Source organism: Natator depressus, chromosome 3, assembly GCF_965152275.1.
Source record: "Natator depressus isolate rNatDep1 chromosome 3, rNatDep2.hap1, whole genome shotgun sequence".
Lineage (NCBI taxonomy): Eukaryota > Metazoa > Chordata > Testudines > Cheloniidae > Natator > Natator depressus.
The window spans coordinates 114146357-114170657 of record NC_134236.1 but is presented as its reverse complement, the minus strand read 5'-3'; the positions used below and the strand labels follow the sequence as shown (position 1 = coordinate 114170657).

Sequence of the window (24301 nt, the reverse complement as noted above, 5' to 3'; positions counted from 1 at the left end):
GGCTAAAAAAAATAGGATTTTAAACTGAGCTGAATAATTCTGTTTTTCCTTGAAGTAAGAGGAAAAACAAGCAGTGCTAGTGTGAATAAAATTCCCTAACAGGCCTTTTCTTTTGTCTTTCTTGCTTGCAGTTAGATTTATTTATTTACCTTGCCCAAGATTTGTAAAACTGACTAACAATTTTGGGTGGCTCAGTATTCAGGTGTTCAGCTTGAGACACTTAATGGGCCAGTTTTGACAAGGTGGGTGCTCATCCTTTTATAAAAATCAGGTTCTTTCAAGATGTCTCAAGTCAGGCACTCAAAATTCTCAGGTCACTTTGGAAAAATCTTGGCCCGTTATTTGCCTTGATTTTTGTACCTCAGTCTCTTCAGGTCATTAACCCATCGGTCTCCCATTCTTTTCTTGTAGTTTATTTCCTCCTCCTCTTCGATGATCTCCCGAATCCTATGTTTTACTTCAGGATCCTGCACTACCACAAAGGTCCAAGGCTCAGTGTGTGCTCCACTTGGAGAAGTTCCTTTATGCAAATAAATGCAAACGTTAAAAATCAACCAACAAAATGCTAAGGGGAAAAAAAAAAGAAGAGTCAGATCATCTTTCTGGGGGATACAGGACTGAATTACAGAGCAATAAGAAAGCAAGCTGACCAAATGGGAAAGAAGATATTCATATCCATTGATGTTGATGGTCTCAGTTCATTCTCTTCATGGAGGAAAGGCTAAAGTTCCTGTTGCAGGGCATGCCTGTGCTGTAGTGCCTCCTGCAGCATCAATGTGGTACTGCACTTACTCTCTGCCTCACTCTCCTTCTGTAACACTGATAGAGAGATATGCACAGCTGTTTGCTCCCGCCAAGTATTAATACATACTCTGGGTTAATTAATAAGTAAAAAGTGATTTTATTAAATACAGAAAATAGGATTTAAGAGGTTCCAAGTAGTAACAGACAAAACAAACTGAATTACCAAGCAAAATAAAATAAAACACACAAGTCTATGTCTAGTACGGTAATAAAACTGAATGCAGATAAAAACCTCACCAGTTCCAGTAAGCTTTCTTTTACAGACTAAGTCTCCTTCTAGTCTGGGTCCAGCAATCACTCACACCCCCTGTCGTTACTGTCCGTCCACTTCAGGCACTCCTGATGCTTGTCTTAATTATATCTGCCTTGGGCTTGTTTATTACAAAACCTCCTACAAAATGATCCATAACAAAAAGTTCCAAATAGTCTCAAAAGGTGCTTCTGGCTTTCAAGGTTCTTCTGAAGCCTGCCCCTGAAACCCTGTTCCCATTCCCCCAGGGTTACTCTCAATCTTTATTTTTCTCCTTAGGAGCTGGGTAATTCAAGCAGTTGTTATACCTCAGCTGACCCCACTTCATCCTCAGAGGGTTTGGCAGTCTTCTGCTGCTGATGTCTGTTCTCTACTAATTGAGGAGCCTTCTTATTCCCTTCAGTATCTCAGGCACCTGTACTGCTATGAGGAAGGAGGCAGCATTTATACTGGTCACCTTTTCCCAGATAATCCTCCATTGGCTGGGAGAGAGGGAAGCCTTGCCCCACCCTCTCTGCAAGGCTCCTGGCCCCAGGCCCCTAAAGAACAAGGTTTCATCCTAAACCATTCTTACTCCCAGGACCACTTCTCTCTCAGTATCTCCGAGTTCCTTGTATCTATAAATGGACGTTTTAACTCTTGAAGAGCGACACCAGGTGGTGGGATAGACTTTCACTAGGCAATACTGCCTTTAAGAGGAGACTATGCCATCACAGTTCCGATCAATGTCAGACATGTTAAATCCACTGGTTAGTTCTTATCTAATGTCTGTTCCAATTACTGTCTTTAAATGAGAAGAAAGAATTTAGATATTTTTTAATTTCACACATGTAAGGTGCCTGTCAGCAGGCATCTAAGTGCCAAATAGTAATACTAATGCAATGTATTAAAATCAAAGTAAAGCAGCAACCAGCCTGAATGTATAGCCAATTAAAACCAAAGGCTTTGTTTGGCTTCAGGGAAAAAGCTGATGGCCTTCGGGCAAACCATCCTAGCAGCCAAAAGGAATGAGTTTCCAATTTACACAAAGAATAGGAATATTAGGATGCAAACATCTGCCAAAGAGCATACAGGTTTGATTTGACAGACCCAAAGGCAGCTGGCACATGTAAGTGTTTATGAAATCTGAACTTGTTCACTCAGTCCTAATTACCATGCACAAATACAGTGGAAAGAGTATTTAACTGGCTGAAAACGAATAAAATCAAAGCTATAGAATATATACATTTTGCAAGACTTAAATGCCTTAAAGAAGTAAAGTGGGTATAAAAGAGCCTGATCAGATCTTCATATTGACTGAATGGACTCTGCTCCCCTGCCCCTCTTTTAAACAGTTTTAACTGTTTGTAGGTCTTAGAAACAAATGACCATTTGCTAACCAAAGCCCTGCTTAAGTTTGAGATGCACCATGAACAAACTATTTAAAGATACCACTCTCACTCCCAAATTAAATGTGGTTTATCAATTACTTTGTTTCTCCTGAGAGTCAGACAAGAACTGATGATGTTTGTTTTTTCCCCTTTCTCCACTCCTCAAAGCTTTCAGAGCACTTCATCTATGCTGCAGGCTTGTTCATTTTGTTGCATGTGCCAGAACACGTTCAGTTTTTTAATGATTGCCAGCTAATTGAAATACATCGCCATCTCCTTACATGCAGGTACAGTAACAAAACAGCTCACAGACTTTTAAACACGGAAACAATCCACTGCAAATAGTGGCTGGGATCTCTGTATTAGTAATCCTGCTTGAGGCTGCTGAAACCTACTCTAATCCTTCTCACAATTTTAGGCTTTACTAAAAGCAGCCAAATTCTAGGACAAGATAAATAATGGGGGTCAAATTCATCCCTGACTGAAGTCAATGGGATTACAGCGGAGTTGAGTCTGGCCCTGCAGTAAGAGACTGACACACAGGAGTTCTGGCAAAGAACTAAAATGTATTTCCCAATCCCAGCCACATGACCTTGGTCAGGATTCCAAAGGTTACCCTGGTAGTCACATTGGTGCTGTTCAAGTGTTTCTGAATGCTTATTCAGTGCCGATTCAATAGGCCTGCATTTAAAACTAGGAGCATGGTTGGCATCTTCTAAGATTTAATTCCCTATGTCTTTCCAGATCACTCTTATCTTATGCATTTGTGGAGCAGGAGACCAGTGCTTCTGTCACTCTCAAGAGATTCATTCATTCAGTACCATACCTGCTGCTTTGATGACATTATTAATGACCTCTCTGGGGACTGGCTCATTGCTTATAAATCTGACAGACCGTCTCTTATTGAGAAGCTCATAAAATTCCTTTGACCTTTTAATCATTTCATCCTCGGAGTAACGCTCAGCAGAGAAGGAGACATGTGCAATGTTTTCATCTAATCCCTGCCAGTCGCCATCAGCATCTGTAAAGAAGGAGCAGAATGCATGCACTATGGTAAGGATTTTCTTCTTGCTGGACGAAGCCATAAATATATTTGACATTAATCACCGTAATATGTTTTAACCTAAATTTGTACCTGTACCTCACTGGAGAACCAGAATTCCTAGCTGCCAGATGACAGAGAGCATTAATCTCCAGCTCTAGTTGTAAAATGCACTGAATAAAGAGGCTGTTTAAAACAAATGACCAGGAGCATTCCAGGTTCTAATCATGCTACAGCCACTGACTCCTTGTGTGACCCATCATCAAGTCATGACCTGTTGTGCTTCAATCAATGCATCCAGAAAACTGGGTTAAAGAATAAGACCTTGCTGTGAAAGAGAGAATACATTATAGCGAAGATTCAGCTAAATTAACAAAAATAAAATGTGAGTGCTACACTTGTTTTCCCCAAAGCATACCCCTGAAAGGTCATTCAAATGAACAAAGTCAAGAAAGGGCTAATTACAAATATGTGAAATTTCCTTTTGGGGTTGATTGCCAGCCTCTGTCCATGGTCATGTCTCATACTAAAGGTGCTATAATGCAGAGCTCAGTTCAAATGTGACTTTGTGGTTAAGGTCTGTGGTTTCACAGTGCATTTTCTGTGTGACAGCATTGGGAGAGGGAAAGAGGGGCATCTACACTTGTGACAAACCCATATTAAACTGGAGATAAAACATTGATTTAAAATGCTTCCTGCTAACATACATTAACACACAGCTGGCCTGATTCTCTACTCACATCTGTTTACACAGACATAACTTTATTGACTTCTTCAGTGAATTTATTCCTAATTTGCACTTGTGTAGGTGAGAGGAGGCTCAGGGCCAGTTTGTTTGGCCGATGGGAACTAGTCATAACAATTTTAGCCTGGGCCTGGCCCAAATCAGCCAAGCAAACTGTGCTTAAAGAGTGTTAATAACAATTCCACCAACTTAGTCTCATCCCTAATGGACCCAGAAGGTAGAAAGTGTGGCTTAAAAAAAAAAAAAGGATTTTTAACTAACAATGTTTTTTCTAAGTTGAACAAAACACAGAAAAGAAGACAAAGTGTTAATTTTCTTATAATGTTTTTGTGTCTGCATGACTGACTACATCAGCTCATGTACTGCCGGTCTCTACCTCTTTCCCTTTCATAAATTCATAGATATTACGGTCAGAAGGGACCATTATGATCATCTAGTCCGACCTGCACAACGCAGGGCACAGAATCTCACCCATCCACTCCTACGAGAAACCTCTCACCTATGTCTGAGCTATTGAAGTCCTCAAATCGTGGTTTAAAGACTTCAAGGAGCAGAGATCCTCCAGCAAGTGACCCATGCCCCATGCTACAGAGGAAGGTGAAAAACCTCCAGGGCCTCTTCCAATCTCCCCTGGAGGAAAATTCCACTCTCCGACCCCAAATATGGCCATCGGCTAAACCCTGAGCATATGGGCAAGATTCACCAGCCAGATATCCAGGAAAGAATTTTCTGTAGTAACTCAGATCCCACCCCATCTAACATCCCACCACAGGCCATTGGGCCTATTTACCATGAATAGTTAAAGATCAATTAATTACCAAAATCATGTTATCCCATCATACCATCTCCTCCATAAACTTATCGAGTTTAATCTTAAAGCCAGACAGGTCTTTTGCTCCCACTGCTTCCCTTGGAAGACTATTCCAAAAGTTCACTCCTCTGATGGTTAGAAACCTTCGTCTAATTTCAAGTCTAAACTTCCCAATGACCAGTTTATATCCCTTTGTTCTTGTGTCCACATTGGTACTGAGCTTAAATAATTCCTCTCCCTCTCCGGTATTTATCCCTCTGATATATTTATAGAGAGCAATCATATCTCCCCTCAACCTTCTTTTAGTTAGGCTAAACAAGCCAAACTCCTTGAGTCTCCTTTCATAAGACAAGTTTTCCATTCCTCAGATCATCCTAGTAGCCCTTCTCTGTACCTGTTCCAGTTTGAATTCATCCTTCTTAAACGTGGGAGACCAGAACTGCACACAGTATTCCAGGTGAGGTCTCACCAGTGCCTTGTATAACAGTACTAAAACCTCCTTATCTCTACTGGAAATACCTCGCCTGATGCATCCCAAGACCACGTTAGCTTTTTTCATGACCATATCACATTGGTGGCTCATACGCATCCTATGATCAACCAATACTCCAAGGTCCTTCTCCTCCTCCGTTACTTCTAATTGATGCGTCCCCGGCTGAAAACTAAAATTCTTGTTATTAATCCCTAAATGCATAACCTTACACTTCTCTCTATTAAATTTCATCCTATTACTATTACTCCAGTTTACAAGGTCATCCAGATCCTCCTGTATGATATCCCGGTCCTTCTCTAAATTGGCAATACCTTCCAGCTTTGTATCATCAGCAAACTTTATTAGCACACTCCCACTTTTTGTGTCGAGGTCAGTAATAAAAAGGTTAAATAAGATTGGTCCCAAAACTGATTCCTGAGGAACTCCACTGGTAACCTCCCTCCAGCCTGACAGTTCACCTTTCAGTAGGACCCCCTTTAACCAATTCCTTATCCACCTTTCAATTTTCATATTGATCCCCATCTTTTCCAATTTAACTAATAATTCCCCATGTGGCATGGTATCAGACGCCTTACTGAAATCTAGGTAAATTAGATCTGCTGCGTTTCCTTTGTCTAAAAAATCTGTTACTTTCTCAAAGAAGGAGATCAGGTTGGTTTGGCATGATCTACCTTTTGTAAAACCATGTTGTATTTTGTCCCATTTACCATTGACCTCAATGTCCTTAACTACTTTCTCCTTCAAAATTTTTTCCAAGACCTTGCATACTACAGATGTCAAACTACCAGGCCTGTAGTTACCCGGATCACTTTTTTTCCTTTCTTAAAAATAGGAACTATGTTAGCAATTCTCCAATCATACGGTACAACCCCTGAGTTTACAGATTCATTCAAAATTCTTGCTAATGGGCTTGCAATTTCATGTGCCAATTCCTTTAATATTCTTAGATGAAGATTATCTGGGCCCCCCGATTTAGTCCCATTAAGCTGTTCGAGTTTCGCTTCTACCTCAGATATGGTAATATCTACCTCCATATCCTCATTCCCATTTGTCATGCTACCATTACCCCTAAGATCCTCATTAGCCTTGTTAAAGACTGAGGCAAAGTATTTGTTTAGATATTGGGCCAGGCCTAGATTATCCTTGACCTCCACTCCATCCTCAGTGTTTAGCGGTCCCACTTCTTCTTTCTTTGTTTTCTTCTTATTTATATGGCTATAGAACGTTTTACTATTGGTTTTAATTCCCTTTGCAAGGTCCAACTCTACTTGACTTTTAGCCTGTCTTACTTTATCCCTACGTGTTCTGACCTCAATAAGGTAGCTTTCCATGCTGATCCCTCCCATCTTCCACTCCCTGTATGCTTTCTGCTTTTTCTTAATCACCTCTTTGAGATGCTTGCTCATCCAGCTTGGTCTACAACTCCTGCCTATGAATTTTTTCCCCTTTCTTGGGATGCAGGCTTCCGATAGCTTCTGCAGCTTTGACTTGAAGTAATCCCAGGCCTCCTCTGCCTTTAGATCCATAAATTCTTCAGTCCAATCCACTTCCGTAACTAATTTCCTTAATTTTTGAAAGTCAGCCCTTTTGAAATCAAAAATCCTAGTTGCAGATTTATTTTTATTAATCCTTCTGTTCAGTTTGAACTGAATTAGCTCATGATCACTTGAACCAAGATTGTCCCCTACAACCATTTCTTCTATGAAGTCCTCACGACTCACCAAAACCAAATCTAAAATGGCATCCCCTCTAGTTGGTTCAGCAACTACTTGATGAAGGAATCCATCAGCTATCACATCTAGGAAAACCTGAGCCCTATTATTATTACTAGCACTCGTCCTCCAGTCTATATCTGGGAAGTTAAAGTCTCCCATGATCACGCAGTTTCCATTAGTATTTACTTCATTAAAAACATTAAAGAGGACTCTATCCATATCCAAATTAGATCCTGGCGGTCTATAGCACACCCCGAGCACTATCCCAGGGGAGGCTCTAGTAGTTTTCTTCCCCAATAAGAAAAGGAGGACTTGTGGCACCTTAGAGACTAACAAATTTATTTGAGCATAAGCTTTCGTGAGCTACATTTCACTTCACCGGATGCATTCAGTGGAAAATCCCCAATGTAATTTTTGCCCAGACAGACTCTGTCTTACCCATTCCATTGCTTCTTATTTCTTTATATTCAACCTCATCATTGATCTACAATGCTACTCCACCACCTTTACCTTTATTTCGGTCTTTCCTAAACAGCACATACTCTTCAATACCTGTAGTCCAGTCATGACTACTATTCCACCATGTTTCTGTTATCCCTATAATATCTGGTTTCACTTCCTGCACCAGTAGCTCTAGTGCCTCCATTTTGTTACCTAGGCTTCTCACATTGGTGTACAAACATCTTAATTTTTGCTGTTTGGCCTCACTCACATTCTGTATCCTATTAGGCACGGTCATTCTACAGCCAATATAACCTATTAGGCTGGCATCCACACTGTCCTTCCTCCTTGTATACATTCTCCTACCCAAGGCTATATTCTTTCTTACTTCATTTTCTTCCCTCTCAATGCTAAAATCTGGCGTGGAGATTACCCGGACATCTCCCAACCATCTCCCCCAAATTCCTAGTTTAAAGCTCTCTTAATCAGTTGTGCCAGCCTCCATCCTAGAAGTCTATTTCCTTCCCTACTCAGATGAAGTCCATCCCAAGAGAACTGTCCTCTGTCCATTAATGCCTCCCAGTGGCCAGACATCCCAATGCCCTCCTTATAGCACCACTACCTAAGCCATCTATTGATAGTCATAATCTTGTCACACCTTTGTTGCCCTTCTCTAGGAACAGGCAGAATCCCACAAAAGATCACCTGAGCCTCGATTTCCTTAAGCATCTTCCCCAGCCTAGCATAGTCTCCCTTAATACTTTCCAGCGAGAATCTAGCCATATCATTTATTCCCTTTCTTAGAACCTAAAAACTATTCTTACATGTCACTGAAATCTTGCTTTTTATTTTTTTGATAAGATGAGATTTCTGTTGGCTTGGAGATCCATTCCTCCCCTTATACATTCCGCAAGCATATAAGACTTCTTAGGATAAAACTTGTTTTTTTTTTTGCAATTATTAAATTTAGTGAAACCCATTTCGCCTTTATATAATGGACATTCAATAATACTAAGTCATCTGCCAAGACAGAGAGTTGAAAAAATTGGAATATTTTCTTTTATGATCTTATTAATTGTCATTTGGCTATTATTCCAAAATAAAGGGGATACTACACAGTCCCAAGAGGGTCGCTATATGATCTTGAACAGGTTCAAACAGAAATTATCTCTCAATTTTAGTCTATGAAGTTTTTTGGGGGACCCATACAATGTATTTGCTCATTCTATAAACAGGTTTAAAAATGTTTCCAAGGATAGCTTAGCAAATGGGAGGCATTGCAGCCTATCCAATTTCATACTTAGAATCCAAAGAGATTCTGGACTTTGGACCATATGCATTTCATTGTACATAAAAAGAAATCACTGCAATATTGGTAACATTTCATTTTCATTTACCATGTGCATACATTATTTGTAAGGAGCTGGCACAAGGACAAGGGTAAAAAGTAAGAGACTAACATTTTTGCCCAAACATTATTGATCTCCAACGTGAAAAAGAAAACCTCTATGTCAAGGAGAATGCATATCCTTCCAAGGTAGCTATTATGCATCTTATGCAAACTGTGTTATAGGGGGAGCTGAGAGCAGCCCCGATATTTAGGTGGCCTAACACTTTCCATTTTAAAGGATCCTGATGACTTTTGCTTCAAAAGCTCTCACATCTCCATTGTTTGTAGCATGTCTTTAATATTCAGAAAGGGAAAAATCCTCAAGCTACAGAGGTGACTCGTTTGTCCCATGAAATTCCCTTCAGTTCTTGCTGAGTTACAAACTGTTAAAAAATGGTGATTTTCTTTCTCTCACTTTTCATTCCTCAGGAATATGGTGGCAGCATGCCAAAATACTAACTAGGACAAACATTGTAAAGTTGCTGTGGTCACCACCAAAGTAGCAGCAGGAGCACCACACACTGGGCTGTGAACACCTGGGAGATAGCAGGTTGGGGGTGTAGGGAGGGGAGAGACAAGAGAGATGGGCAGGGCTGACGGCTCCCTTCCTCCTTGAACCTAGCACACAAGAAATTGGGGTTTACATGGTGGAACCATCTTCTGGTAACCTTGACCCAAAGCACTCCATAAAAACTGCACAAAGACAATATGTAAGCAGTCCACAGAGACATAAAATGACACCAGTTTAGGATGCCACTGTGAATCAGATTTCAGCACACCGCTGCTTCTAACTGACCAGTGTCCTTTGCTGGCTCCATATCTGATCAACTGCACATTCACACATCTTTATCATACCCTTGGTACTTCTGTAAAAGAAATCAGTTACCCTGATCACACACATTCCCAAAACTAAAAGGGCCAAATTCTGCCCTCATTTACATGTACTGCACACAACTCCTAGTGAAGTCAACGGGAGTTGTGCACGTATCTGAAGATGGAATTTGGCCCACAATTGGTATTTGGTTTCAAACCCAGTTCTAGATATGTGTCAGACTGGTGTATTTGTGGAAGTTAACAAGACAGACTGTATTGATTCCTAATACTATATCTAAAGCAACAGAGATGCTGACATGCTATAGAGATCATTCCTATCAATGTGTCTGTAGTGAGTTTTTGCAAACTGAAATGTGTTTGGAGAAAATACCCTAACATATCCATATGAAGAGGACTCTAGAAAATGGTAGCCCCCATTCTCTCTCATTGGTTGCCTCTTTACAATGAGGATTAGTCTGGCATTCAGAATTAAAGAAACACCACCCGTGAAATGTACAGCACTTTCTATTAGGCCAGTTGTTGGAGGAGACCTACTGGTCTGACCTTGGCTCTTAAGCAGGTCGATGAACAGAACGCCCTGCTTTGTCAGCACTCTTTGTAAGCCTATTGCAAAACCAGTAAAAAAATTATTAGAGGGATAACTACACTAATATGTAAGCTATTACAAGGCATAAACACAGCCATTAATAAAAGAGGTGTGTCAAATTGTACAGAATTAAGATGAACAGTTTGTATTCTTCATATGCTGAAGTTTATTATTGTATAATTCACAACAGCTAATATCATAATATTAAGAGGGATGTACTGACATGAAAAGAAGACCTCTGAACATTGCCAACCTCATGGGAGCAGAAGCAGTAGTTGAGAGGTGGAGAGATTCCTCTTTAGGTCTTATAAATTACACTGTATACATGCATTACACTTTTAGAAGAAAGGGTGAGTGCATTTAACGAGAGTATATTGCCAGGCTCAGGCTTCACTAAAATAGGACCTCTTCTATATAACTGTAGCACACCCTTGCCAGTGCTAATGATCTCAGTGGATGATTCTTAGGGCAACAAGGGTAAGAACAGCTCACTTTGTTTTGAATGATCCTTGTCTGTTACTGTAAATTGGCTTTATATGCATCTTTACAAAGCAATTTCACTTGCTTACTTTCCATTATCACAAATCTCCACTGATCTTAACATCTGCTCCAGAAAGAGACTTGCATTTCTTCCCGACTTGTGTCTTAGTGGAATATGGCAATAGTTAACGGGGAAAGATTATGAAGAGACAAGGTGGGCAAGGTAATATCTTTTATTAGACCAACTTTTGTTGGTCAGAGAGACAAACTTTTGAGTTTACACAGAGCTCTTCTTCAGGCCTGAAGAAGATATTACCTCCATCCACCTTGTCTCTCTAATATCCTGGGACCAACACAGCTACAAAAACACCGCTTACAAAGATTACGAAGACATTTCAGAGGTGATCTGTATATTAAGATCCTGAACTTTTAATAGTTAATGGTGGACTCACTAGTCTGAACTTGTCTCAGCAACAGTCTAGATCTAGGTGGAATAACTGTAAAAATCTCAATGAGTTGGAGGGGTAACCCTTCTGCTCGTCAGAGCTGGCAGCAACAAGGGCCGGGTTCAGTATCTAGGGGTTCCATTCCAAGAACACGATGCAAAACCGGCTCGAGCCCCCACCCAGTGACCTGGGACAAATATATACCACCCCCGCTGGGCGCCTCCAAGAGCCAATACTTCCCCTCTCGCAAACACAGACTCTGAGTGTAGCAAAAAGCCTTTTAATAACAGAGAGAAACAATGTGGCATTATGTTGGGGAAACACCACCAACAGGATTCATAACGCAACCTATGAGCAAAAAACCCACCCCAAGCAAATTGGGGCGTGTCCTTTCCCTTTGGCTCTTGAGTCCAGCAACCCAAAATCACCCAAAGTCCCAAAAGTCCAATGACACAAAAGTCTCTGTCTCTGGTCAGGGCAGCCCCAAAGTTTGAAAGTTTATCTGCAGAGTTTTACCTCCAACCTGGGTGGAGATGGGGGGCGTTAAGGGGCACCTTACATGGTCCAAGGCTGATTGCCCCATCTCTCCATAGGACTGGACTCACTAGGTTAGCCAGCAGGCTGGCTAACCTAGTGAGGAGGGCTTTAAACTAGGTTCACCGGGGGAAGGAGACCAAAGCCCTGAGGTAAGTGGGAAAGCGGGATACCGGGAGGAAGCACAGGCAGGAATGTCTGTGAGGGGAGGGCTCCTGCCTCATACTGGGAATGAGGGGCAATCAACAGGTTATCTCAAGTGCTTATATACAAATGCACAAAGCCTTGGAAACAAGCAGGGAGAACTGGAGGTCCTGGTGATGTCAAGGCACTATGACGTGATTGGAATAACAGAGACTTGGTGGGATAACTCACATGACTGGAGTACAGTCATGGATGGTTATAAACTGTTCAGGAAGGACAGGCAGGGCAGAAAAGGTGGGGGAGTAGCACTGTATGTAAGGGAGCAGTATGACTGCTCAGAGCTCCGGTACGAAACTGTGGAAAAACCTGAGTGTCTCTGGATTAAGTTTAGAAGTGTGTGCAACAAGAGTGATGTAGTGGTGGGAGTCTGCTATAGACCACCGGACCAGGGGGATGAGGTGGATGAGGCTTTCTTCCGGCAACTCACGGAAGCTACTAGATCGCATGCCCTGATTCTCATGGGTGACTTTAATTTTCCTGATATCTGCTGGGAGAGCAATACAGCGGTGCATAGACAATCCAGGAAGTTTTTGGAAAGCGTAGGGGACAATTTCCTGGCGCAAGTGCTAGGGGAGCCAACTAGGGGGGGCGCTTTTCTTGACCTGCTGCTCACAAACCGGGTAGAATTAGTGGGGGAAGCAAAAGTAGATGGGAATCTGGGAGGCAGTGACCATGAGTTGGTTGAGTTCAGGATCCTGACGCAGGGAAGAAAGGTAAGCAGCAGGATACGGACCCTGGACTTCAGGAAAGCAGACTTCGACTCCCTCAGGGAACGGATGGGTAGGATCCCCTGGGGGACTATCATGAAGGGGAAGGGAGTCCAGGAGAGCTGGCTGTATTTCAAGGAATCCCTGTTGAGGTTACAGGGACAAACCATCCCGATGAGTCGAAAGAATAGTAAACATGGCAAGCGACCAGCTTGGCTTAATGGTGAAATCCTAGCGGATCTTAAAAATAAAAAAGAAGCTTACAAGAAGTGGAAGGTTGGACATATGACCAGGGAAGAGTATAAAAATATTGCTCGGGCATGTAGGAAAGATATAAGGAGGGCCAAATCGCACCTGGAGCTGCAGCTAGCAAGAGATGTCAAGAGTAACAAGAAGGGTTTCTTCAGGTATGTTGGCAACAAGAAGAAAGCCAAGGAAAGTGTGGGCCCCTTACTGAATGAGGGAGGCAACCTAGTGACAGAGGATGTGGAAAAAGCTAATGTACTCAATGCTTTTTTTGCCTCTGTTTTCACTAACAAGGTCAGCTCCCAGACTGCTGCGCTGGGCATCACAGAATGGGGAAGAGATGGCCAGCCCTCTGTGGAGATAGAGGTGGTTAGGGACTATTTAGAAAAGCTGGACGTGCACAAGTCCATGGGGCCGGACGAGTTACATCCGAGAGTGCTGAAGGAATTGGCGGCTGTGATTGCAGAGCCCTTGGCCATTATCTTTGAAAACTCGTGGCGAACGGGGGAAGTCCCGGATGACTGGAAAAAGGCTAATGTAGTGCCAATCTTTAAAAAAGGGAAGAAGGAGGATCCTGGGAACTACAGGCCAGTCAGCCTCACCTCAGTCCCTGGAAAAATCATGGAGCAGGTCCTCAAAGAATCAATCCTGAAGCACTTACATGAGAGGAAAGTGATCAGGAACAGTCAGCATGGATTCACCAAGGGAAGGTCATGCCTGACTAATCTAATCGCCTTTTATGATGAGATTACTGGTTCTGTGGATGAAGGGAAAGCAGTGGATGTATTGTTTCTTGACTTTAGCAAAGCTTTTGACACGGTCTCCCACAGTATTCTTGTCAGCAAGTTAAGGAAGTATGGGCTAGATGAATGCACTATAAGGTGGGTAGAAAGCTGGCTAGATTGTCGGGCTCAACGGGTAGTGATCAATGGCTCCATGTCTAGTTGGCAGCCGGTGTCAAGTGGAGTGCCCCAGGGGTCGGTCCTGGGGCCGGTTTTGTTCAATATCTTCATAAATGATCTGGAGGCTGGTGTGGATTGCACTCTCAGCAAATTTGCAGATGATACTAAACTGGGAGGAGTGGTAGATACGCTGGAGGGGAGGGATAGGATACAGAAGGACCTAGACAAATTGGAGGATTGGGCCAAAAGAAATCTGATGAGGTTCAATAAGGATAAGTGCAGGGTCCTGCACTTAGGATGGAAGAATCCAATGCACCGCTACAGACTAGGGACCGAATGGCTAGGCAGCAGTTCTGCGGAAAAGGACCTAGGGGTGACAGTGGACGAGAAGCTGGATATGAGTCAACAGTGTGCCCTTGTTGCCAAGAAGGCCAATGGCATTTTGGGATGTATAAGTAGGGGCATAGCGAGCAGATCGAGGGATGTGATCGTTCCCCTCTATTCGACACTGGTGAGGCCTCATCTGGAGTACTGTGTCCAGTTTTGGGCCCCACACTACAAGAAGGATGTGGATAAATTGGAGAGAGTCCAGCGAAGGGCAACAAAAATGATTAGGGGTCTAGAGCACATGACTTATGAAGAGAGGCTGAGGGAGCTGGGATTGTTTAGTCTGCAGAAGAGAAGAATGAGGGGGGATTTGATAGCTGCTTTCAACTACCTGAAAGGGGGTTCCAAAGAGGATGGCTCTAGACTGTTCTCAATGGTAGCAGATGACAGAACGAGGAGTAATGGTCTCAAGTTGCAATGGGGGAGGTTTAGATTGGATATTAGGAAAAACTTTTTCACTAAGAGGGTGGTGAAACACTGGAATGCGTTACCTCGGGAGGTGGTAGAATCTCCTTCCTTAGAGGTTTTTAAGGTCAGGCTTGACAAAGCCCTGGCTGGGATGATTTAACTGGGAATTGGTCCTGCTTCGAGCAGGGGGTTGGACTAGATGACCTTCTGGGGTCCCTTCCAACCCTGATATTCTATGATTCTATGACTCCGCTCTGCCAGCCACCCCCATGAGCTGCTCCTGGCATCTGACAAGCTGCTTTGCTCTGCCCGCCATCCCGCAAACTGCTCTGCTCTGCCATATATCTTCAGGCTCCCCCAATACTTAACACAACACTCAGTGATTTCAGCTCTTAGTAAGTTTAGCTCTTTTGTGATTTCAGCTTGTAGTAGGGGAGCCTCAGTGCTGGTGCACCATTAGCCCAAAGTTAATTCAGCTCAGCAGCCTGTAACTAGACTCCTAACAGAATCAAAATTAGCTCTGATATTCCACAGTGGAGAGAGGAGGAAGTGCAATTAGCATGTAAGGCCCTCAGCAGGGGGCCCATACCACCAAGTATTAATACCTGTCCCCAGCCTCTCTCCATTCACTGGGTTTTTGGAACGCAGGACCCTTGCCTAGTGAGTGCTGCTTAGTTGATGGTGAGTCCCTCCATCATAACAAAAGGCCAAGTACAGTTCCACTGTCCTTGATTCACATAATCAGGATAATAACAGTTTACTCCTGCCCCAATAACAGAGAAACTGGGGCTCCTACAACGGCCAAAGTGACCATCTAGGCAGGGTGGGTGTGCCTATGCAAATGAGATCAGCCGCTGAGGTTCTTTTCCACAACCCACCATGACTCGCCATGAGATGTCAGGGTAGAGCTCATCCTGACTCTGCTTACAGAGGCAAAGCATTTTGGCCCAGATGTTTAAAGGCATTTAGGTGTTGTAACACCTAACTGATTTAGGAGGCTAAATCTCATTTTCAAAAAGGATTTAGACACTTAGGAGCCTAAATCTCATTGATTGGCAATTGGATTTAGGCTCATAAGTGTCTAAATCCCTTTTGAAAATGAGATTTAGTCTCCGAAATCAGTTAGGAGTTGAAACACTGTGCAGCAATGTCTAAATACCTTCAAAAATCTGGGCTTCTGTTACTATGTACTGCAGCTATGAAATTCACAGTTTGTTGCTATAAGAGGTGCTCAGTCTCTTTCATTGTTCAAGGCAAGGTTAGAGAAATATGTTTACCATAGTTTTCAACAATACTGAAGTGCTCATAGTGCTATTTTGGTAACAGAACAGTGCCTTGGAACATGGCTGTGACGGATGCAAATAGCTATTGTAGATGTAGAGAAGAAGAAAATCTCACATGCCTACAAAAGCTACACAAATGAGGAAATTTCTAGGGGGATAGAAATAGAAGAGCAAACAGATCTGCTGTGCTGACACTCGTGACACTAAATGAATGTACTGTGTGCCTTCCACTTAGCAAATGATTGGTATTCGGATGGCTCCAAGCAATATTCTTCTCTTAAACTGGAGAAAGAACAACAACAAAAAGCTCCGTAGCATCTAACCTTTTCACGCTCTGTGATTTAATTCCATTAAGCAGCTCTGGTGAGTCCAGCCAAGCAGTAAAACTAACTGTACCTAGTCTGTTACTGCTCAAAAGGTATGTCATTTTCAAAGCACTGCACCATTTTTAGGCTCGCTGGATGGATGGATTGATGGATGGATGGATAAGCAAGTGCTAGTGCTAATGGATACAAAGAATATCACTTGAGTCTTATGGGTGCTGATTCAGTAAAAGCACTACCTATGTGTGGTTTGCTTTATGTCCAGGCAACTTACCCCCAGTTTGTTAAAAAATTGAGAGTCATGGTCCAGTATAGACCAAGTTTGTACTGTATTGAACTGTACGGCCCCACATCTCTTTTACTTCTTGGTTCACAGAAGATGACCCTGTCTCCTTCTTCTGCCTTGCTGTGTGCTAGATAGCAGCTGTCACTTGTCCATCGAACTAGCATCATATTATTTTCCCTTCTTTCTTTCGCAACATGTGTGTTCTCTTGCTCATGACACAGTAAAGCAGCTTCAGTGGGGTTGAGTGGCTTCTTCCAAGAACCAGGAAGAAAAATGAAACTTAGGGCTTGTCTACACAAGGATGCTCAGGAAAGTTTATTGGAATTAACTAACGTATGGTTTTAAAGTGGATTAGTTAAACTGCATTAAACCTCTGTGCACATTCTCTTGTTCAGAATTAAAATGGCCTCAATTTGGTTTAGTTTAATCTCTTAGACAATAAACAAGCAATAATTTTAACTAGGAAAACAGAGTTATCATAACCATGTTTTTTCACACAAAGTGGGGACAGCGATTCCAGATGCCCTCTGACTGCAAAATTGTAACATCTTATTGATATTTTCAACACCTATGTTGGTATTTGCACCAAAATTCATTCCCATCTGATGGCTTTTGGTTGGTGGGTGTGAACTGGATAGGAGATCTCAAGCCAGTTGCTAATGAACAGGGGTCCACATCACAGAAAACAGCAGAAATAGCTCTTGCAGAGATGAGGATTTGAAGCAAATAAATTTAAAATATTCCATCTGGTTAAAAAAAATAACAAAATAAAAGACACTGTGTTCTACCTCTCCTTGGCCTTGTCTTCACTAGGAAAATTAAGACCCGTAATTCACAACCAGTACAATGACAGACAGGGCCCACCCTGGGCAGTGGGGAAGGTAACACTTGAGCCCTGTTTGTACTACAGCCTCCTTCATTACTACCACTGGTGGAGAATTGCTGGTCAGTTTTTCCGGTGCAGTTTTACACCAAGCTGCTTCTCAAATATGGTTGAACAAGAAGCATAATAAATTTTTTTCCCCCAAAACTGTAAGACTTTATTTTCCAAGTCCCTTATCTTAGACCTGGTCTCTGCTTGGAAGTTTTACCAGCATAACTATTTTGGTTAGAAGTGTGATTTATTTATTTTTACAAAAATAGCTGTAGGCCAGGTCTACATTATGATTTTGTTGGCATAGCTATGTCGGTCAGAAGTTTGAAACAACCCACACCCTATAGCCAACACAGCTAACCAGCACAACCCCCACTGTAGTTGCAGCTATGTGGATGAAAGCGAGCTTCTGTCAGCGTAGCTAGTGTCATTTGGGGAAATGGTGTTATTATGCTGACAGAACTCCTCTCAGCATAAGCTGCATCTACATGAGGGGACTCTGCCAGTATTGCTATATCAGCATAGCCATGCCAGCAAAGCATTTGCAGTGTAGGCAGGGCACTAGTGTGAAAGCAGCTATACAGATATAAAGCACTTTTATACTGATACAACTGCATCCACACTAGGGAGGTTGTACTGCTTTAACTATACCAGTATAGTTATAGCAGAACAATTTCTAGTGTTGACAACATCTTAACACTACCTGGTTCCATTCAACTGAAACTTTCCACAGAACAACTTTTCCTCTAACTACAGGTCAAACGGAGACATTTCAGGTAGAAATGAGCCTAAGAAAGTGAGTGAAGCTATTTAAATAAAATATAGTTTATAATGGAAACTCTGTTAATAACCAGGGACTCTGTTCCTGCACCTACTGAAGTCAATGGAAGTTTTACTACAGATTTCAAAGGGAGTATGATCTGACTTTTAATTAAGGCATTACTAGCTCAATAAATCACTACAGGGAGGGCCATATTCTGATCTCAGTTCTACGTAAATCTCTGGGATATCCCTGAAGCAGAGCAGAATTTGCTCAGAGCACGTTGTGGCTTTGCTCTTTTAACTTCTCTAGAGATAAAAAGAGGTGCTTGCCTAGCAGAGATGTTGGACTTTAAGCCTCTGTCAAGGTTCCTTCCCCACTCTGAACGCTAGGGTACAGATGTGGGGACCTGCATGAAAACCTCCTAAGCTTACTTTTACCAGCTTAGGTTAAAACTTCCCCAAGGTACAAACTATTTTACCCTTTGCCCTTGGATTTTCGCTGCCACCACCAAACGTCTAACACCGGTATTATTATTATTAGGAAAGAGCCCATTTGGAAACATCTTTCCCCCCAAAATCCTCCCTTACCTTTACACCCCCTTTCCTGGGGAAGGCTTGATAAAAATCCTCACCAATTTGCACAGGTGACCACAGACCCAAATCCTTGGATCTTAAGAACAATGAAAAAAACATTCAGTTTCTTAAAAGAAGAATTTTAATAGAAGAGAAAGTAGAAAAGAATCACCTCTGTAAAATCAGGATGGTAAATACCATACAGGGTAATTAGATTCAAAACATAGAGAATCCCTCTAGGCAAAACCTTAAGTTACAAAAAGACACAAACAGGAATATCCATTCCATTCAGCACAGCTTATTTTCTCAGCCATTTAAAGAAATCATAATCTAACGCATATCTAGCTAGATTACTTACTAAATTCTAAGACTCCATTCCTGTTCTGTCCCCGACAAAAGCATCACACAGACAGACCCAGACCCTTTGTTTCTCCCTCCCTCCAGCTTTGAAAGTATCTTGTCTCCTCACTGGTCATTGTGGTCAGGTGCCAGCGAGGTTATCCTCGCTTCTTAACCCTCTACAGGTGAAAGGGTTTTTCCTCTGGCCAGGAGGGATTTTAAAGGTGTTTACCCTTCCCTTTATATTTATGACAGCCTCACAGCACATGGAGGAGGGATTATTGCTTATTGTTCAAAAGTGAAAAAATCCTACTGTACTAGGGGGATGTTTGTTGTGTTATAGTTACAGTAAATGGAGGAAGTTTGTCTAAAAATCTCCCTTTTTCTAACAGGACAAAAATATCTGTTTGCATATGAAAGTTAAATTTAATTTGACTGTGAATATTTTGAACAAAATTTTAAGTTGGCCCATTTTAAATTACTGGCATTTAAAAAAAAAGAAGCATGTAAAAGAAAAAATGTAAAACATTTTAAATATGACCCGTTGGCACTAAGGTCCCTCTTGAAGGACTTATATCTTTTTTGCTTATTTAGAAAATGTACGTTTTAAATTGATGGAGACATTCATAGTCAAAGTGCCACACTGAGAATTCACAGATCATCACTTTAATTGGCCACGGGGATTTTAATTTGCCATAGTTTAACTAGAATATTCAAGCATAAAGTGATAAAAGGAAAGGACTTTGTTAATTTTGTAGGTTTCAGAGTAACAGCCGTGTTAGTCTGTATTCGCAAAAAGAAAAGGAGTACTTGTGGCACCTTAGAGACTAACCAATTTATTTGAGCATGAGCTTTCGTGAGCTGTAGCTCACGAAAGCTCATGCTCAAATAAATTGGTTAGTCTCTAAGGTGCCACAAGTACTCCTTTTCTTTTTGTTAATTTTGTAGGGGATTAGTTTTTACATTGTGTAAGGAGGTTATGGTAGATGAAGTGATTATTGTAAAAAGTTATAGATAATTTAGGAAACAGTGACTACAACTTAATGAGGTTCCATTATTGAGATTTTGGATATACATACTAGTAAATAACAAATTTATTTGGGCATAAGCTTTCGTGGGTTATAATCCACTTCATCAGATGCATGGAGTGAAAATACAAGGAGCAGGTATAAATACATGAAAGGATGGGGGTTGCTTTACCAAGTGTGAGGTCAGTTTAATGAGATACATCAATTAACAGCAGTATAAGGAACCCCCATCCTTTCATGTATTTATACGTGCTCCTGTATTTTGACTCCATGCATCTGATGAAGTGGGTTCTAACCCATGAAAGCTTATGCCCAAATAAATTTGTTAGTCTCTAAGGTGCCACAAGGACTCCTCGTTATTTTTGCTGATATAGACTAACACGGCTACCACTCTGAAACCTGATACTAGTAAATGAAACTTCAAAAGGCTTGTGAAATAGATAGGTAATGTTTATTAGCAACAGACAGAAGAGCAGAAAACTGGTTGAAGTTTGAAGAATTGGAGACATGGGCTCTGGGAGAGCATGTATCATTGTGAGATAAAAACCTAAATATAAAACTTTAAAACCACAATGGCTGAAACAGTAGTTTACATCAAATGAGAGTTTTTAAAAGAGCTCTAAAAATTACAGGGGGCAAAAATCTGCAGCATTAGTTTAAGAAGAAACAGAGAGAACTTAGAAAGTATATTCAAAGAGCAAAAAGGAGGAACTCTATATTTTGTGCACATACACACTTACATACCAATACTGCATCAGGATCTGCTAGCATAGGCCAGAGACGCCACATAAGTACAGAGGCCTTGGCTAGCGGTTCCCAGTGCAAAAATCAATGCCACATTTTGTAAGTTCAAATTCTCTGCCTACCTATTTCTTGAAAAATGTGACCCCCAGCATACTTCCAAGCAGATCCCAGTCCTACATTCCTAACATAATGAGAGGCAATTTCCTCTTCTTTAGCCCCCTCTCACAATTATATCTCAGAGAAAATCTGACCCACAATTAATTACTTTATTTAAATTAATCGTGTTGCCCAGTACTTGCTACTTTGGGATGGTCTGACTTATTCTGCCAGAGGTAGAATTTGTGATCTCTGTACTACTGAAAGCACTACAGTGCATTGTAGCAGCAAAGCTATGTCGCAGACTAACTCTGTCTAATTAGTCCAGAGGATCGTGGCTCCCCTATTCATACCAACAGATGAAAATTAAACACAAAAATGCAAAGTAGAGTTCTGTTTTCCTTACCTTCTTCCTCTACATGAAGGTCAGTGCTGTCTCTGAGGTCGTCATCCACCCATGGGCAAGATTCAGATTTATTTTTAGTCTCACTCTTCCCTTTCTTGCTGCTTTTCCTGTTGCTTTTCAGTATTATCCCAATCAAAACACATATAATTGCTATAAAGACTGGGGTCAGGGAAGAAAAGCGTTCCATGACCTGGAGTTTAATTTAGAAGGATGCACCTTCCCTTACACTGACAGTTTCTTTCCCAAAAAGAAAGAAAATGGGGACTGGTTGGAGGGTGATAAGCAAAAAGGGGTGGAACAAAACATGCAGTGAGAAAGGGGAAAGTTCAATACTCTGGTTCTGTTGTTTTCCAGACTCAGGGCAAACATTCCTTTTGGCTGCAACTCTGTAGCATACCTCATTTGCTGGCATCCTCTTTAAAATCTGACACAACTGAGCAGTTTTCAAAATGCTGGCTCTCTCTCCCTGTGATCTTAGCAATGTCTTTTCAGTTTCTGCATCATAGTTAGGGAATGGTGGGAGTCCTGGGGCTCCCACAATCACACTTTCTTATTTTGTTTTCTATTGCCTTTCTTCTGTTTTTGTGCAGGAGCAAAGCCAACTTTATTATTTATTTACCCATTTATTTAATATGGGAGGGGTAAAGTTAAATTGGAGTTAAACTGCTGAATATCATTTTAACGAGTACTTGTATACCATGACTAAATTTGTCGACTTCTAATGAAGTGAGGTAAACGAGCTTCTGTTCCAAATACTGTTTTTCCTTTATTTATAAATGCAATCTCTACATTGCTGGGGAGGCAGCTATATCCCCCCATCTCCGTCCCCTGCCCCTCTGCCAGTCCTAGTTGTCTACACCCACGTTATGGTCTTGTCTTCCATTTGTTTTGTTTCTTTATTTCAGCATTGCCAACCCGAAGCATTCAAAAATTACGATTGAGCCTCCCCTCCCCAAAAATCACGAGATTTTAAAAAAAAACTGTAGGTTTTTTATTTGTTTTCTGAGGGTTTAGTTTTCAGCGTTTCAAGCTTTTTTTCTGCAACCCTGAGGGCTAGAAGCTAATTAAAAAATAGATTTTTAAGGTGTCTATTTTTAATTCCTTTAAAAAAAATGCTAAGTGTTGTTCTTCTCCCTTTGAGATATAAAGGATCTTTTGAGCGGGCCAGAGAACACCACTCAAACACGCTTCAGTGTCTCTACCCCTCAAGCTCCTATGCCACCGTCTCTTTCTGCCTAATGCTTCCAAGTCCTGGGAAAAGGCGGGTACCATTAACAAAACAGCGACGCTGACTACACACAATGTGCTGTTGACTGCAAAAAACCACAAACCGACTGGAAAAAACAGACACATATTCTCTATCGCTTTTGTTAATTTCTTTCAGTTACATTAATCTTAGGGCTACTTGTTACAAGATTAGCTCCAAAGCTGTCAGATGGAATGTGATTTTGAAAGTTGATGATGTCTATTTAAGATGGCTAATGATTAAAAATTAATAATTAAAAAGATTAAGTATGGTAGTCTATATCCGGGAAAGCAGTGACTCTGAAAACGACTTGGGGTCATGGGGGATAATCAATTGAACATGAGATCCCAGTGTGATTATTGGATGAGAGGGGTAGCATTACCTCTGCATATGCAGTGCCGGGTTTACAATGGCTCCAGTGGCTCCGTGGAGCCAGGCCCATGCTCAGAAGGGGCCCCGGCCTGCTCCACTTGCACTGCGCCCCGAGACCCCGCTGGCTCCCCGCCCACCACTTGATCCTCTTGGCCTCCTGCCAGCTGGCGAGGGATCCTCTCCGCTCCCTGGCCCCACCCCCTGCTCCTCTCAGCCCCCTGGCCGGACCCCAGTCTCTGCTTCTCACCACCTGTGGGGCCCCACCTCTCTCCCTGGAGCTGAGTCAACTGGGACTGGTGCAGAAGCATGGCCAGTCTCAGCCAGGTGTGTGTTGGGGAGAACAGTGTTGAGGGCTTAGCTGGGCCCCTCCGGGCAAGTGCGTCTTGAGGGACCCCAGCTGGGGCAGGTCCTGGCCTGGCTGATTGCGCCACTCCTGAGGGGTTGGAGTGATTCACAGCCCTGGGACCATACCTGGCTGCACTTCCAGCTCAGCCCAGCAGACACAGTCACCTCCCAGCAAGGCTGGTGAATGTGGCTGGGACGCAGGGCTTGGAGAGTGGGTCTGTGGGGAATCTGAGGGGGTGCTGGGCTGTGAAGGGGCGAGGATGCTCTGTGTGTGTTGGAACACTAGAGAGTGGGGGTTTTTGGGGGGTGCTGGGCAGTTGTGGTGGGTCTGTGGGCAGGGGACCGCTGAACAGTGGTGTTGTTGTGCAGGGCACTGTGCATTTGTGGGTGGTCTGGGGGGGCACTGGGCATAGTGGATCTGGGGGCCCTCTGGCCATAGGGAGTCGGGGGTGTTGGGTGGGGGGAGGCTGTGTGGTGTGGCATAGGCCCACCCCTGAGGGGAAGGGGCATGCTGGCAGCACAGGGCCAGGCAGGCCACTGTGCATCTGGCAACTGCTGGTTTGTAAATAGTCCCCTCCCACTGGGCGGAGCAGAGCTGGGCCGCCCCTGCCATGCCATGCCCCATTGCCTCTGGCTAGCCCCTTGCTCTGGGGACTGACCTCCCTGTGCTATGCACCATTGCCTCCATGGGAGCCCACAAATATGTCTGGTGCCAGGCCCACAAAAGGTTAATCCAGCCCTGTGCATATGGCATTAATGAGACCATCATTGGCATACTGTGTCTGCTTTTGGTGTCTACACTTCAAATAAGGATATTGGAAAACTGGAA

At 42.5% G+C, this 24301-nt stretch overlaps 1 protein-coding gene across 1 annotated transcript in view; it reads right to left on the bottom strand.

The window, feature by feature from the left end:
• IYD (iodotyrosine deiodinase) overlaps positions 1-21814 on the bottom strand; it is a 33425-nt gene extending 11611 nt beyond the window's left edge. Inside the window, exons 1-3 of the mRNA XM_074948606.1 lie at positions 21510-21814; positions 3251-3445; positions 361-520 (exon numbers count right to left, since the gene is read on the bottom strand). Of these exons, the coding sequence (XP_074804707.1) occupies positions 361-520; positions 3251-3445; positions 21510-21696 (542 nt within the window). The 5' untranslated portion in view covers positions 21697-21814. The remainder of the gene's footprint in view (positions 1-360; positions 521-3250; positions 3446-21509) is intronic.
• Positions 21815-24301: the final 2487 nt, after the last annotated feature.